The sequence below is a fragment of the Neolamprologus multifasciatus genome, unplaced genomic scaffold (genome assembly GCF_963576455.1).
Source record: "Neolamprologus multifasciatus unplaced genomic scaffold, fNeoMul1.2 scaffold_47, whole genome shotgun sequence".
NCBI lineage: Eukaryota > Metazoa > Chordata > Actinopteri > Cichliformes > Cichlidae > Neolamprologus > Neolamprologus multifasciatus.
In genome coordinates this window covers 7634-20380 of record NW_028182002.1, presented here as the reverse complement: position 1 = coordinate 20380, position 12747 = coordinate 7634, and the positions used below count along the sequence as shown (strand labels likewise).

Genomic DNA, 12747 nt, shown 5'->3' with positions numbered 1-12747 from the left:
CACATGCGTGGTACGGATCGGGTAGACCCGATTTGTACGGTCCGACTTTGCACATGCGCAGTAAGGATCGGGGAGTCCTGATCCGTAACTATCTTTTTATTTTTCGTTTTTGTCTACATTGTACTGAAATGCTTCATTATTGGAAACATTTTAAGAGATACTTATTATTCTTAACATCTTAACAGATACTCTGACCAATAACTATCGTAAAACGCTACGACCGGAAGTAGACACCTTTCGCGCATGCGGTGTACCAATCGGGTTTCCGGTACAGATCGGGTAGTGACACAGCCACTGGGGAGCGCCATATTGCGACCTCCACACAAACTGGAAACACGTGACCTCCACACTAACCGGAAACACGTAGCTTCAGTTAAATCGACTTTGACAGCTAAAATGAAATTGTGTTTTTTTTACTATTCATGCTGCTGATAAATAAAATTGGTTCCAAGTGTTTTTTTAACACTCTGGGTTTATTAAAAAAAATCACCATCCCTTCAGCTTGTTCGTGGCAAAAGTGTCCATGTGTTATGTTTTTGTTTCTTTGCTACTTTTTCTGCATAAAGGTTTTTTCATAAATATAAACTAGTCATTACTTTTTACATTTTTAATCCTTCAAACACCTTTTTCTAGTACAATGCACGTGTTTGAAGACAACCTCAAAACTCACCATTTCATATATCAGCAGTGCTACTGGAAATTATTGTACAGTCGTCCCTCACTATAACGCGGTTCACCTTTTGCGGACTGTTTCGCTGATTTTTTTCTTTTTTTCTTTTTTACAGTACATTGTGTTGTGCGTTCTGATTGCTGTAGACCAACCTGGTACAGTGTCTCCTGTACAGCAGCGGTCCGTTGAGTCGGTTTCCCTGGGTCTTTTCCCGTGTTGTGGTCGTGTGTCTTATTTTGAAAGAACTATTTACGCGTTACCATAGCGACCAGAGAGCATCAAGAAGCAGAGAGGAGGACTTTACTCGCAATGTTGTTGGCGTATTTCAGGAGGACGCTGCTCATAAAGTTACACAATTACACAGCCGAATTCGCGTTTATTATTATATTTTCAAAATACCACCGTTTTTGTCTTTGTTTGTATCATTTTATTTTGTCGTATTTATCTGCAACACCTTAAAGGCCGGTCCGTGAAAATATTGTCTGACATTAAACTGGTCCGTGGTGCAAAAAAGGTTGTGCTGTACACTACAGAATGCGTTTAGCTCGTCGAATTTATATAAATCTGCCCACGAAACGTTTTGCACGGTTTCGTTTTATAATACTGGACTTATGTTTCTATGATGGGTTGAACTTTACGAGTGTTTAAACAAAAGAGAAAAGTGTGAAAATGTTCATGCATGTCTGAGGAAAGTGCATAAAGCATGTAGTGAGAGGTTTTACAGTCTTAAAACATTTTTAATAATTGTAAAAAAATAAAGTTGCCTACTTCATGTAGCGAATGTAACTCCTGCGATAAACGAGGGACTGCTGTATTATTAATAGTAGAGTCTGGGACATCTAATTGTTTAACATCCACATTGATTATCATGCACTATTATTTTTGTTCAAGGACAGCAAAAACTATAAAACTCTCTCTCAGCTTGTTCGTTGCCAGAAATGGCCACTTTTGTGTATGTTTGAAAAATGCTGTAAAATGTGTATTTATTAAAACATTTATCTACTTTTACTGACTTGACTCTTTAAATTAGCTTCAGTCCTTTTCATCAAAACCAAAATTTTATCTACATTCTTTTTTTTACTCTTTAAATGCCAGTTAGGTTATATATAGTACCAGTAACGTTTCAGATAAAAAGGTGATAAAGTCCTAATGGTTTCATAAATCTTCCTATTTATTTTTTTATATAAGCATCGGGGACAAGGCTGTCCTGCAATTGTTGAGGTTCACTAGTGTGCGCCCTATTTCTTCCAGGATCACTCTCTTTATAGGTTTTAGTGGACTCCTAGTACTGTGAAGTGGTTTCATGGGACAAAGGCTTGTATTCCAAGATCTGGGAGATTGTAGAAATGAGCAGTAATGCCCTTCCTACCATCTTTCCAGAAAAATAAGTGATCTGGAAGCTGTTAGGCTTACTTACAGCAGCACTTTCTGCACCTGCATAAAGTCCAGGACACATTTACTAACAGTGTTTGTTGCTGTATGTGCTGCAGCTTTGAATCTTTTATTAATATATATTTTGTTAATATTTTGGCTATGGTGTCTTGTTATGAAATGCACAAGAGTAAAAGTGTTAGCATGCGGTCAAAGCTAAGTTTGACTGGGAAACTCAAAGCTCAATAGTCTGTATCAACAAAAATTCACTGCAGCCTGTGTAATATTTGATGCGTCATAATTTATTCCAGTCTGTCTTGCAAATACATGTTTGCGTTGCAATGTCATGCACAAACACACACAATATTAGATCCTTAAGATCAAACCTGTGTCATTCTTTTGATCCACTGCAGTGTAGTAGTCACAAAAAAAGTAAGTGCAGATCAGAGGGTTAATTCGTAAAATGTCTAAAAATATTATTGATTACAGGATAATACATAAATGTTAATAGCAACTGTAAGCTTTTTACTTTGAAGTTAGAAGTATAAACAATGCTGTTACATTTACACTAAATTTTTTTACTATAAGTATGGACATAAAACAAGCTTATTATAAAATGTTGTTCACTTAATTGGAATTCTGTACACTGAAAAAAACCCACAACAACACATAAAAAACACAAACAAACAGCCAGTGCCTTCATCTGTCCATTAAGTGTCAGACATCGCATTGACCTGTAGTCTCTGCTCGTCAGCACATGTAAAAAGAGCTCCATGTCCTCTGCAAACTGAAAAACAAAGAAGAAGAAGTCCCTCTACACAAAAACACTGCAGATGACAGGCCAGGCAAACATCTGTTGACCTGTTTGAATTCCTCCTCATGATGTCAGCCTTGAAGTTTTTTTGTAAGGAGACTAAGACCACAGTGAGGGCATTTCATTTCCATGGACTTTCCACATGCCACAGTTTCATTTAGCACAGAGGGTAGAGCACTTGAATGTTCTACCCAAGATTCAGAAAATGGTTTAGATGCTGGAGACGAGACATGGAGAGGGAGGCGGGGCTCCACAGAGAGTTCAGTGGGGAGCGGTCCTGAATGCTGACATGACAATAATTGACTTGCCATATCCCCACGCTGTGTGACTGTCATGTTGCAGACAGGGCAGTGAAAGTGCACCGGCATATCATTTTGTCTGTAGGAGAGAAAAAAGAAGAAGAAAAACAACAACATGTGATTTAAATGCAGTTGTATAGAATGCAATCAGTTTATCTAACAATCAGATTGTACATGTTAACAAAAATATCCAAGCCATCCTTAATAATGAAAGCAAAATGGTGTGGATCATAAGAGCTGTCAGGAAATGTGGTGAACAAGAAAGAAAATATTTAACGAAAACACACTTTTTTCTCTTGCTGATGAATGAACTGAACTGTACAATGTGAAAAGCAACATTTAAGTCAACAAAGAGACTGCAGAGGTGCTGAAAAGAAGGGCATATTTATAAATTTAACTATGAGGTATACTTAATACCAACAGACCTTTGAAAGGCAAAGCATTTTTAATGTGTCCATTTATTTGCTCCTCAGTCTTTGCCCTGACAGTAGGGCTGAAAGTGGGGCACAGAGGGCAGTGAAACAGCCAACACGTGGTGCATTCCTGCAATTCTGGCTTGGAGGCAGAATGTCGCAACTGATCTTTTTCACTGCACCCAGTTTTCAAAAATACCGACAAACTCCATGTCTGGCTGCTGGAATTCCACTTCCAGAAGTCTCTCTGCTCCCGTAAACCTTTTAAGCCTCCAAACAGGTACACGCAGCCCTGATAGGCTATAGCTGAGTGACTGTGTCTGGGGCCTGGGCCTAATGAGTCCTGCTGAGAGCCACTCAGCAGGGACCAAGACATGGTATCTGCCATTAACACACACACACACACAAACAAGTATCTATAATTAATGCTCATTTTGCAGCTCACATTGTGTTTGCATGTGTCACAATGCTGATGATGTTCACATGCTGCCCTCTAACTGAATATGGGTGAGATTTCACTCCTAGAAACGGTTCAGCTCAGTTTAATTGTCAATTTGTTTCTCCATCTCACAGCTATAAACTACATTCACACTGGTAAATATGAGCAGTTTATAAAATTATATTGACCAAGATGGAATCACAGCTAGAAGATGAGCTTGGCATCAAGTGGGACTAAAATGATGCAGTTTACTGAAACTATGATATATCCAATTATATTAATACTCAAAGTTGCTTATAGAAAAATCATGCAGAACAAAAGCTACAATTAATCTTTTGATAGTAACTCTGGCAAATACCATAAAAGGTCAGCTGATTTTGAATGCGTGAGGTGGGAATTTTAAGATTTGGTTAGTTTTATATGGAAGGAGCTGACTGAATTTTCCCTTTTGTCAGTTTTAAACTCACTAAAGTCCAAACTCCAGAAATCCTGGGAGGTGCCTTTCATGTCAATGAATCCTCCGTACATGAGCATGGCAGAGCCGAGCACCACGGCGCTGTGGCCCTTCCTGTTGGTCGGCATTTGGGTCTGCACACAGAAAGAGAGAGAAATACATTTAGAATAGATGGTAAGCTACTAACAAGCAGGCCAGTATTCCTACATAGATCTTCTTCTATGACCTTGATTGAACAGTCACAAAAAAATGCATTAAATTTGGGCTTCTTCAACCTAACCCTAACCTTTCTCTTCCTACTTTGGTGATCCTGTTCCTACTTAGCTATATCCATTCTGTGGGGAAACACTGCAAATCCATCAATTTGACCTTTAAAGTTCTAACAAATATGTGGGTAGTGTGTGACTTCTATTCCACTGATACAAGCTAAAACAAGCAAAGGATGGCAGGAACTGTGCACAGTGTTCACTGATGTGCTTCCAAGTGTTGTGACTGCGTGATACAAAACAAAGGGCAGCACACGAGGACTGAGCGGTTAATTATTTCTGTTATAAGCTGATAATGAGATCTAACCATCTGATTGTTTTCTATAGACAGAGAACATGTTATCATTTAGATATGAAAAATGCTCGGTACCTCAAGCAAGCTCCTCTTTCCCTGCCACTGCACCCACTTCTGCTTTGCTGAAACACAAATGACACAAGAAAATTAAACTAAAAGAGCGACGTACAATAAAATGGATATGATATCTTTACAACATCTGTCAGCCTTACTCCAAGACAAAAAAAGTAAGTAAATGCTAACATACAAAAAGGAGAGGCACTTCCGCGATGATTCTGAAATACACTGACACACACTGTTGTGCAGCCCAGTCTTATGAAATCTATTGTTACAGGGACACAAACTGTCCAGTTGGCCATAGTAGAGAGGCTTTAAAAGACGTGGTAAATGTTATATTTTAACCTAAACCAAGACAGTTTTAAACCTAATCCTGTCGTTTTTAATGCTTAAATGTAACCAGACAAAATAGTTTTAATAAATAACATATTTAAAAATACCACCAGCTACCTGTGCTACCTGTCCGCTTCCTAGCATAGGTGATTTTAAGAGAAGTTGACCCCTGACCTTGACCTTCAACTCAATTGAGATTCGAACTTGTCCGAGATGTTTTGTTAACTACACCTATGGTAGCAATTTGATCTTGATGCAAGGTGACTTACTTGTTGAATTATAACAGTCATAAGATTTTCAGAAAACTTTGCTTCTGACCTTGACCTTTAGGTCCAGGTCACTGAAATTCAAACTAGCCTTGAGATTTTTCATATATTGTAAGAATTTGACAAAGTTACATCGCTTAATTTTTGGGTTATTACATTCATAAGCATGTGTCAATACCCCATCAGCCTTTCACAGCTGAGGGATAAAAATTATACAAAAACTGTGAGTTGTATAGTCTCTTGCGTGAACTGCAAAACGCTTCATGCCGCCACTAACCCCGCCTACCTCCAAATGTGGAAATTTTTTGCCTTTCAAAAAACTGCAAAATATTGAGAGCAGACTGATGCAAAGTGGTATTCACAGACATAAAAGGTTGTGACTGTTTGATGAAACTGGGTTGACTCTGAGTGTTTGTGTGGGTGTGATGAGCTCTGGCAGCTGAATGTTAGTGTTTATAAAATGACAAGAGTGGATATCCTGTCTTATGCCAAATAATTATTTTCAGAAACTGAAGGGATGACCTGCTGATCCTGAGACCCTTCTAATACTTAGAAAAACATCTTCAGGACCTTAACTTGCTTTGATCAGTGTGATCTGTCCTAACTTTCATTAAGATTGTGGTAACACCAGTGTTGTTTCTCCACTCCACAGCTATCGCTACATTGACCTATCCACCTATTTCACATGGGGATATTAACCTTGAAAGTTTACCCAGAATGCACTTTTTCAATGCTTGTCTCTGTTGCTCTATGTCAAAGAAATGAAACTGCTGCATTTTATGCAAGTCATGACAGATCCCATCATGCTGAACCAAAACTAGATTTTTCTTTACATTGTGACACTTGGAGTGGAACGAAAACGTCAAGAGCTTATACTTCTAGAAATATCCAAGTTCGGTAAAATGTAACAATTGTGTAAAACATTTGCTTTATTAAACATATTATAGTTATTATGAAAACAAAAGAACCAATTGATTTTGAGGGTGGGGGTTTCGGGGGCTTTTTACAGATGTGATATGATTTTATATATAATAAGTGGTGAGAATTGAAAAAAACTGTGCATGAGATGGAATTTAGGTTATGTTGGAACAAGCAGAATAACAACTGAGCTGAAGTGAAGAACACAGGAAGTGTTAGAGCAGGAAATGAACACAGCTGCAGTTTTCGTCCATTTGATAAATATGTGTTGGGGTAAATCAGCTTTTCTTATGTTGTTTCTATATGCCTTTAGAGTCACCTGGACTTTGTTCACATACGTAAAACATGTTACTTCAGTAACCTGTATTGCACATGACACCGCTGTTATGAGGATGGAGACCCTCTCAGGTTTCTCTCTCAGCTTTAGTGACACAGAGGAATGAAACGTTTTACAGGGATTAGGAGGATCGACATGCAGCAACATGTTTCACCTGCTGAGCCTGAGAATTGACTACAACAGCAGTGTGACTGGCTGCCAGCCCATGCTGCACTGTAGTGAAACTCACCGATGTCGAACACCCAGAGAGCACATCTGCATGTGGTGTATGCAGAGTCCAACAGGCCTCCAAACACGTACAGGAAACCCTGAAGAGTTCAAAGCTGTTAAACATACTCTGCATGCCCACCGCTGTCATAAGATGGTCTCTCTGCTTTATGTCCAATGATTAAAGAAATTGAAGGTACCTTGTGAGCTACCATAGAATGTCCCTGTAGCTCCTCTGGTGCCGTTTCACTATTGCAGCTCAACTCGGTCCATTCATCAGACACTGAAATACTGAACACAGCAGTGCTGTTAACTGATGATTACAAAAAGAATATTATAGGAGGCTGTTTTATGAGAATGCAGCAAAAAACATCAACAAATGTTACATCTTTTTTCATGAATGACAGTGTGTACATAAACTTGAACGACTTGCAACACTTTCTACATCTGCACAAAGGCACTGCCCAAATACCATAGAAATAGTTGGTGCTATCTTCTAATAAAAGACTGCATATAAAAGATGGAGATTTGAAGCATTGTAGCCTTCACCAGGGTAGAGCTAGAGGTGATCATAACCATACCTGAAAGGATAGATCTTAGTGAAGATCAAAGTGTTAAGTCATAACATTTGTCTGTTGCTTTTGTGCTGTTTTAAGTAGTAGACTAATTGGTCATTTAAAGAGAGGACTTTATGTAAATGAGTACCTGAACATGGTTTTTGGCTACTCTGCCTAATATGTAATTCTTAAAAAGAGGTCTTTCTAGTGGCTACTCTGCGACCAGCCACAAGGATATCGCTTCTAAGGAAGTATTCTGTCATTCGTCTTTCTATAGATCTGCATCTTTATATATGCATGGCTATTAATGGGTGGGGGCCCTTACCCACGTTGTATTTCCAGAAGTCCCTCAGGCATCTGTTCTCTCTGCCTCCCAGGACGTAGACGTTTGCATTGTAGCTGCAGCAGGCGTGCTTGTAGCGGTCGCACGGGGACAGGCTGCTTCTCAGGGGGAGCTGTTTCCACAAACAGGGGTTATTCTGACTCATTCCTGGCAGCCCTCACTCTCACTGGAACATCTTCTAAAAGAAAGTAAATGTATACAGTCGTGCGTTATATGGACCCACTATCATGGCTAAAAAGTGCCAAGAACAAATGTTACAGACTGGTCACACCTTTTTAGCTTCATTGTGCGATGATATGCAGGACTAAATATCCTTCTTTCTGTTAAAAGTTGACATTTTTTAAAATTAATTCTGCTCTCACTGCCGCTACAGATACTAGAGCCGCTGACTGACTCCACCTGGATGCTGTAAGTTATTAAACGGTGCAAAAAGATGAGTTTCATCTCCGTCCGTGTGAACAGGCCCTGATCAAAGTGGATAAAACAAAGGCTGCACTACAGGAGACAGGACAAAGGAAAAACCCAAGCAACAGCTGCTTCCGTATTCAGGAGGGCTGTGGCTGGAACTGACCCTGCAACCTTTTACTTTCTAAGCTAATGCGCAAACCACTACACAATAAATGGTAAATGGACTGGTTCTTATATAGCGCTTTTCTACTCTTCTGAGCACTCAAAGCGCTTTATACAACTTGTGCATTCACCCATTCAGACCCATTCGCACAAGCACATTTTTCCTAGGTGCTTTCTAACTGACATTCACACACATTCATACTCCGATGGACGCATCGGAGAGCAATTTGGGGTTAGTATCTTGCCCAAGGATATTTGGCATGCAGACTAGGGGAAGCCAGGAATCGAACCACCAACCTTCCGATCAGTAGATGACCTGCTCTACCACCTGAGCTACAGCCACCCCACCAAGCCACCCAATAAATGCTTTAAAAACTATCTGTACCACCAGAACATGAGTGGATATTCCCGAGTTCATATCTTAAAAGAGCAGATGGACTACACCAAGTTTTTTGGAGCACCGCTCCTCAAACAGAGCCCGAATTGAAGTGTAATAATAATAATATAACACGATAATATAATCATAATTTACTCAACTTTCCAAAAACTCTAGTACTTATAATCCTGCACGCAACTACACTAATTTAACTTTCATTTTAGAACCCATCAGAGCTTTTCCCTCATTTGCATCTTTTTTCCGACTGCCTGCAGAGTCCTGAGAAAGATAAAGAAAGATAACTTTTATTTACATGCACATTGTGGCATTGAAGGAATTTTATGCTGTTCTTCTTCCTTCTTCCTTGTTGAATGATAACCTTCTTATCAAATGAACACATTTTTTTCTCCTGAATTAATTTACTGAAGACATTTGGTTTGAGTGCGCATTAACTTTACTCATCAAATGAATCCTGTTTGTTCTGCATTTACCCGATGGCCAGTGACTACAGCAGCCTTTGGAAAACTGTTCTGACGCACAAAACAACTGGATACCTTTTTTTTTTTTCCCTGTCCCGTTTGGTTCGTTTGCCATCGGAATTATTGTCTAAAGGCAAAGAAAGATGCCCAACGGAATTACTTGACCAAATTGACCATCCCGGCCCTGCCATATTGGTCTGTTTGATTCACCTTTGCTTTTATTGTTTATTTTATTTTATTTTCACTTGCTACACACGGGACAGACATGACTGGGGGAAAGAAAAGGGAGAAGGAACGAGGGAAAGAAAAACAGCGGGGAAGAGGAATGGTGATAAAGGGCAAAAAACAAAAACCAACAAAACAAACAGACAAAAAATACATATATCGATCACCTGGATCACCTGTTGAGAAAGACAAAGAGAAAACAAGCAAAAAGGAGAGAGCAATATAATAAACAACATCATTGCGATGATCTATGTGAATATAACAGTAAATACTAAATATTAATTATTATTGTGCAGCATGTAGGATAAACAGCACACAGGAGGAGAAGTAGGAGCCAAAAAGGGTGTAGTTTGTATCTGTGAGCACCCGTGTGTACACCTGTGAGCATGAGCGCGCTTGTATTTAAAAGGTTCCTTCGTGTAATGATCTGCTAGAGGGCGTGGGGAGCCATACCCCCGAATACCAACTGGATACCTTTTTAGTACCGACTGAGAGCACCCAGCATCTGAACAAGGAACAAAGCAGAAACCTTCAAACTGACACTCAAGTTTCTCATCTACAAAGAAAGCAGGCTAAATCCAGACTGAACCCCTACTGTGGGAAGCATTTATCCAGTAATTTCCTGCAGTTTTGAAATATGAAATTTCAAGCCTATAAGAAGTTTAATGTTACTCAGTTACAGTACTGAATTTGAATCAACCAGCTGTTTGGGGCCTTACTGGTTGGAGTTTGCATGTTCCTCCAGTGGCTTGGGTACTACAGCTTCTTGCCACAGTCCAAAGTGCTGCATGTGAGGTTAACTAGTGATTCAGAAGTGCATGTAGGGCTGGATGTGAGTATGAGGGGCCATCTGTCACTGTGTTCCCACATTTACTAGCTATTTTACTAATGAATAATCCTCCTCACTCTTATTTTGAAAGTCCACTTGATGCTAACTAGATAGCCTCATGTTCTCCCTGACGGATGACTTCTTCATATATTCTCTTGGAGGTGGAGTTACTCCCAGTATCCTGAAACATGCCAACACCCATAGCACTCTAGGGAAACAAAGCTTCTTTTCAAGAGTTTCACTTCCTGCTTAAATAAAAACTAATACAGCTATGGGAAACACTGCGCTCAGCATGTTTTCTCTGGCTTTAATAGATGGTGTCCTGGATGGCTGATGACACACATGATCTTTTGGCATTTCAAAAACGTATATTTAAATACTTGTTGTGGCAGAGACAGCGAAGCTAGAGTACTAAAGAGAACCAAAACAGGCACATTTAGAACATGGAAACTCAATACAGAAAAATTGCCTAGCCAGCCTGTGGATTCTAACCCAAGGCCACCTTCAAAAAGTTGAAAATATAAAAAAGACTAAAATGTAAAACATGAACTACTGGCTCATTTTAAATGTAATTTAGTTTTACAGCATAAAAAATATTAAGGGCTGTTCTTTTTCCAATGGACAATGAAATTACTGACTTTTGTTATTGTTGTTGTTATTATTTTATCGTTCGTCAGCTAATCAATCATTCCGTGAAATGTCAGAACACAGATGGATATAAGGTCGGTTTACTGTGTGATATACGCATAAACAAGCAGTGGTGCTTTAGTTATATCAGTTATATTACTACAAGTCACTAAACAGCACCAGTGACTCATTTAAGCGTGCTTTTACATCACATGTAAGCTGAGTTTTAATAGCTTTGCTCTTTCTCACTGTGAGCAGTAATTTTCCATCTCTAAGTGAGGAAGTATACTCAGTTTTACAAAGCCATTAGTTTTCCTCTGTTTGGACTTGGAGTCTGCCTTGACCGCTGTCTTATCAGGCTGTCACAAGAGCAAACAGCTCTGAGGTCACAACACCTTCACATACTGGTTAGAACATAACTGGATTATTAATGAGATTTTAATTTCAATTCAGAAAAAGAAAATATTCGGCCTAAAACAATGACTTTTTTGTTTTTAAGATCTCATTTTGTCCTCTATTACAAATCAAAGCACCTGTTCTGTTTTTAATATAGATTTTGATTTATGACGCTCTTTTTTAAAAATCTTATTTAACCTTTCCTGTGTAAATAAACTCCTTCTTGATTGTAAATTTTACCTTATTAGATTTTATTTTACTGAACTTTTCTATTTTATTTGAGCTAATCTGTGATAGGCATTCTTTAATATTTTGGATACTATGAAACAGGAAGTTCCAGCTTTTGGCATAAATACAGTTTATTCTTAAATGTAACATTTTTACATTTTGTCTTCCAGTGATTCTAAATAAAACAGAATAATTAGGATAAAGTGATTACTCGTTTGTTTTCTGTTACAATTCAAATGCACCTCTGTTCAAGTGTTTTCTGAAAGCCAAAACTCGGCTCAGGCTGAGATGACAGTCAGAGAATCTGTGGTTTTCGAGGTCCAATTATGGAAAGCAATCATTTGCTATAATGAAGCAGCTCTAATTAAGGCTGTGCAAATAACTGTGTATTTTGATTTCAATTACAGTTCCAACAAATATTACAAGTTACTCTAAAAAGAAACTCTACTGTTGTTTTTAAACTATTTAACCAACTCTGAGACTTCAGATTCGTCGTAGGATTTTTTTCAGTAAAGAGGTTTTCTCCTGCAGCTACTGAACCTCACTCAATCAACAAATACTGTTATTGCAGCAGGATGTGTAATCATGTTATTACAGAAATCTGAGTCGCAGAAAACTCAGGTTGCTGCAATGCTGCCCACTGGAATTTAAATAACGTTTGAGCACCATGATCAACTCCTGTGGTGAAAATAGCACAGCAAAACTGTTCCTATGTTGTTATGTTGGTTTCTGTCTTACATAGGTTATTTAAGTCTTATAGATTTCTCTGTGTTAATGAATTTATTCTCAATATGTGAAGATATCAGCCAAACAAATGAAACGGGATGGCGCTCTTAAAGAAACTGTAATGTTTCGAAACTGTGAGCATACTCTAACTAGCGTTAGCCCATCTGCTCCATTGACCCAATAAATCATCCAATCGCAGTCGAGTTTAACATGTACCTATTAAAGCACCAAGCTTGGGCCCCAAGCACATCT

At 38.7% G+C, this 12747-nt stretch overlaps 1 protein-coding gene and 1 long non-coding RNA gene across 2 annotated transcripts; both read right to left on the bottom strand.

Moving 5' to 3' along the window:
- Window positions 1-2322: 2322 nt before the first annotated feature.
- On the bottom strand, window positions 2323-3753 carry LOC146490274 (uncharacterized). Its single transcript, XR_014872886.1, has 2 exons — window positions 3580-3753; window positions 2323-3233 (listed from the first exon to the last, which is right to left on the bottom strand). It is a non-coding gene; the product is annotated as an uncharacterized LOC146490274 (long non-coding RNA).
- A 25-nt stretch (window positions 3754-3778) lies between these two features.
- Window positions 3779-8954, bottom strand: LOC146490273 (kelch domain-containing protein 10-like; the record flags this gene model as incomplete). The annotated part of the gene is made up of 6 exons (XM_085153383.1): window positions 8022-8954; window positions 7340-7422; window positions 7162-7240; window positions 5097-5143; window positions 4474-4594; window positions 3779-3948 (listed from the first exon to the last, which is right to left on the bottom strand). Coding segments are annotated over exons 1-6 (663 nt in total), but the record flags the coding sequence as incomplete, so codon positions are not given.
- Between the last annotated feature and the right edge of the window lie 3793 nt (window positions 8955-12747).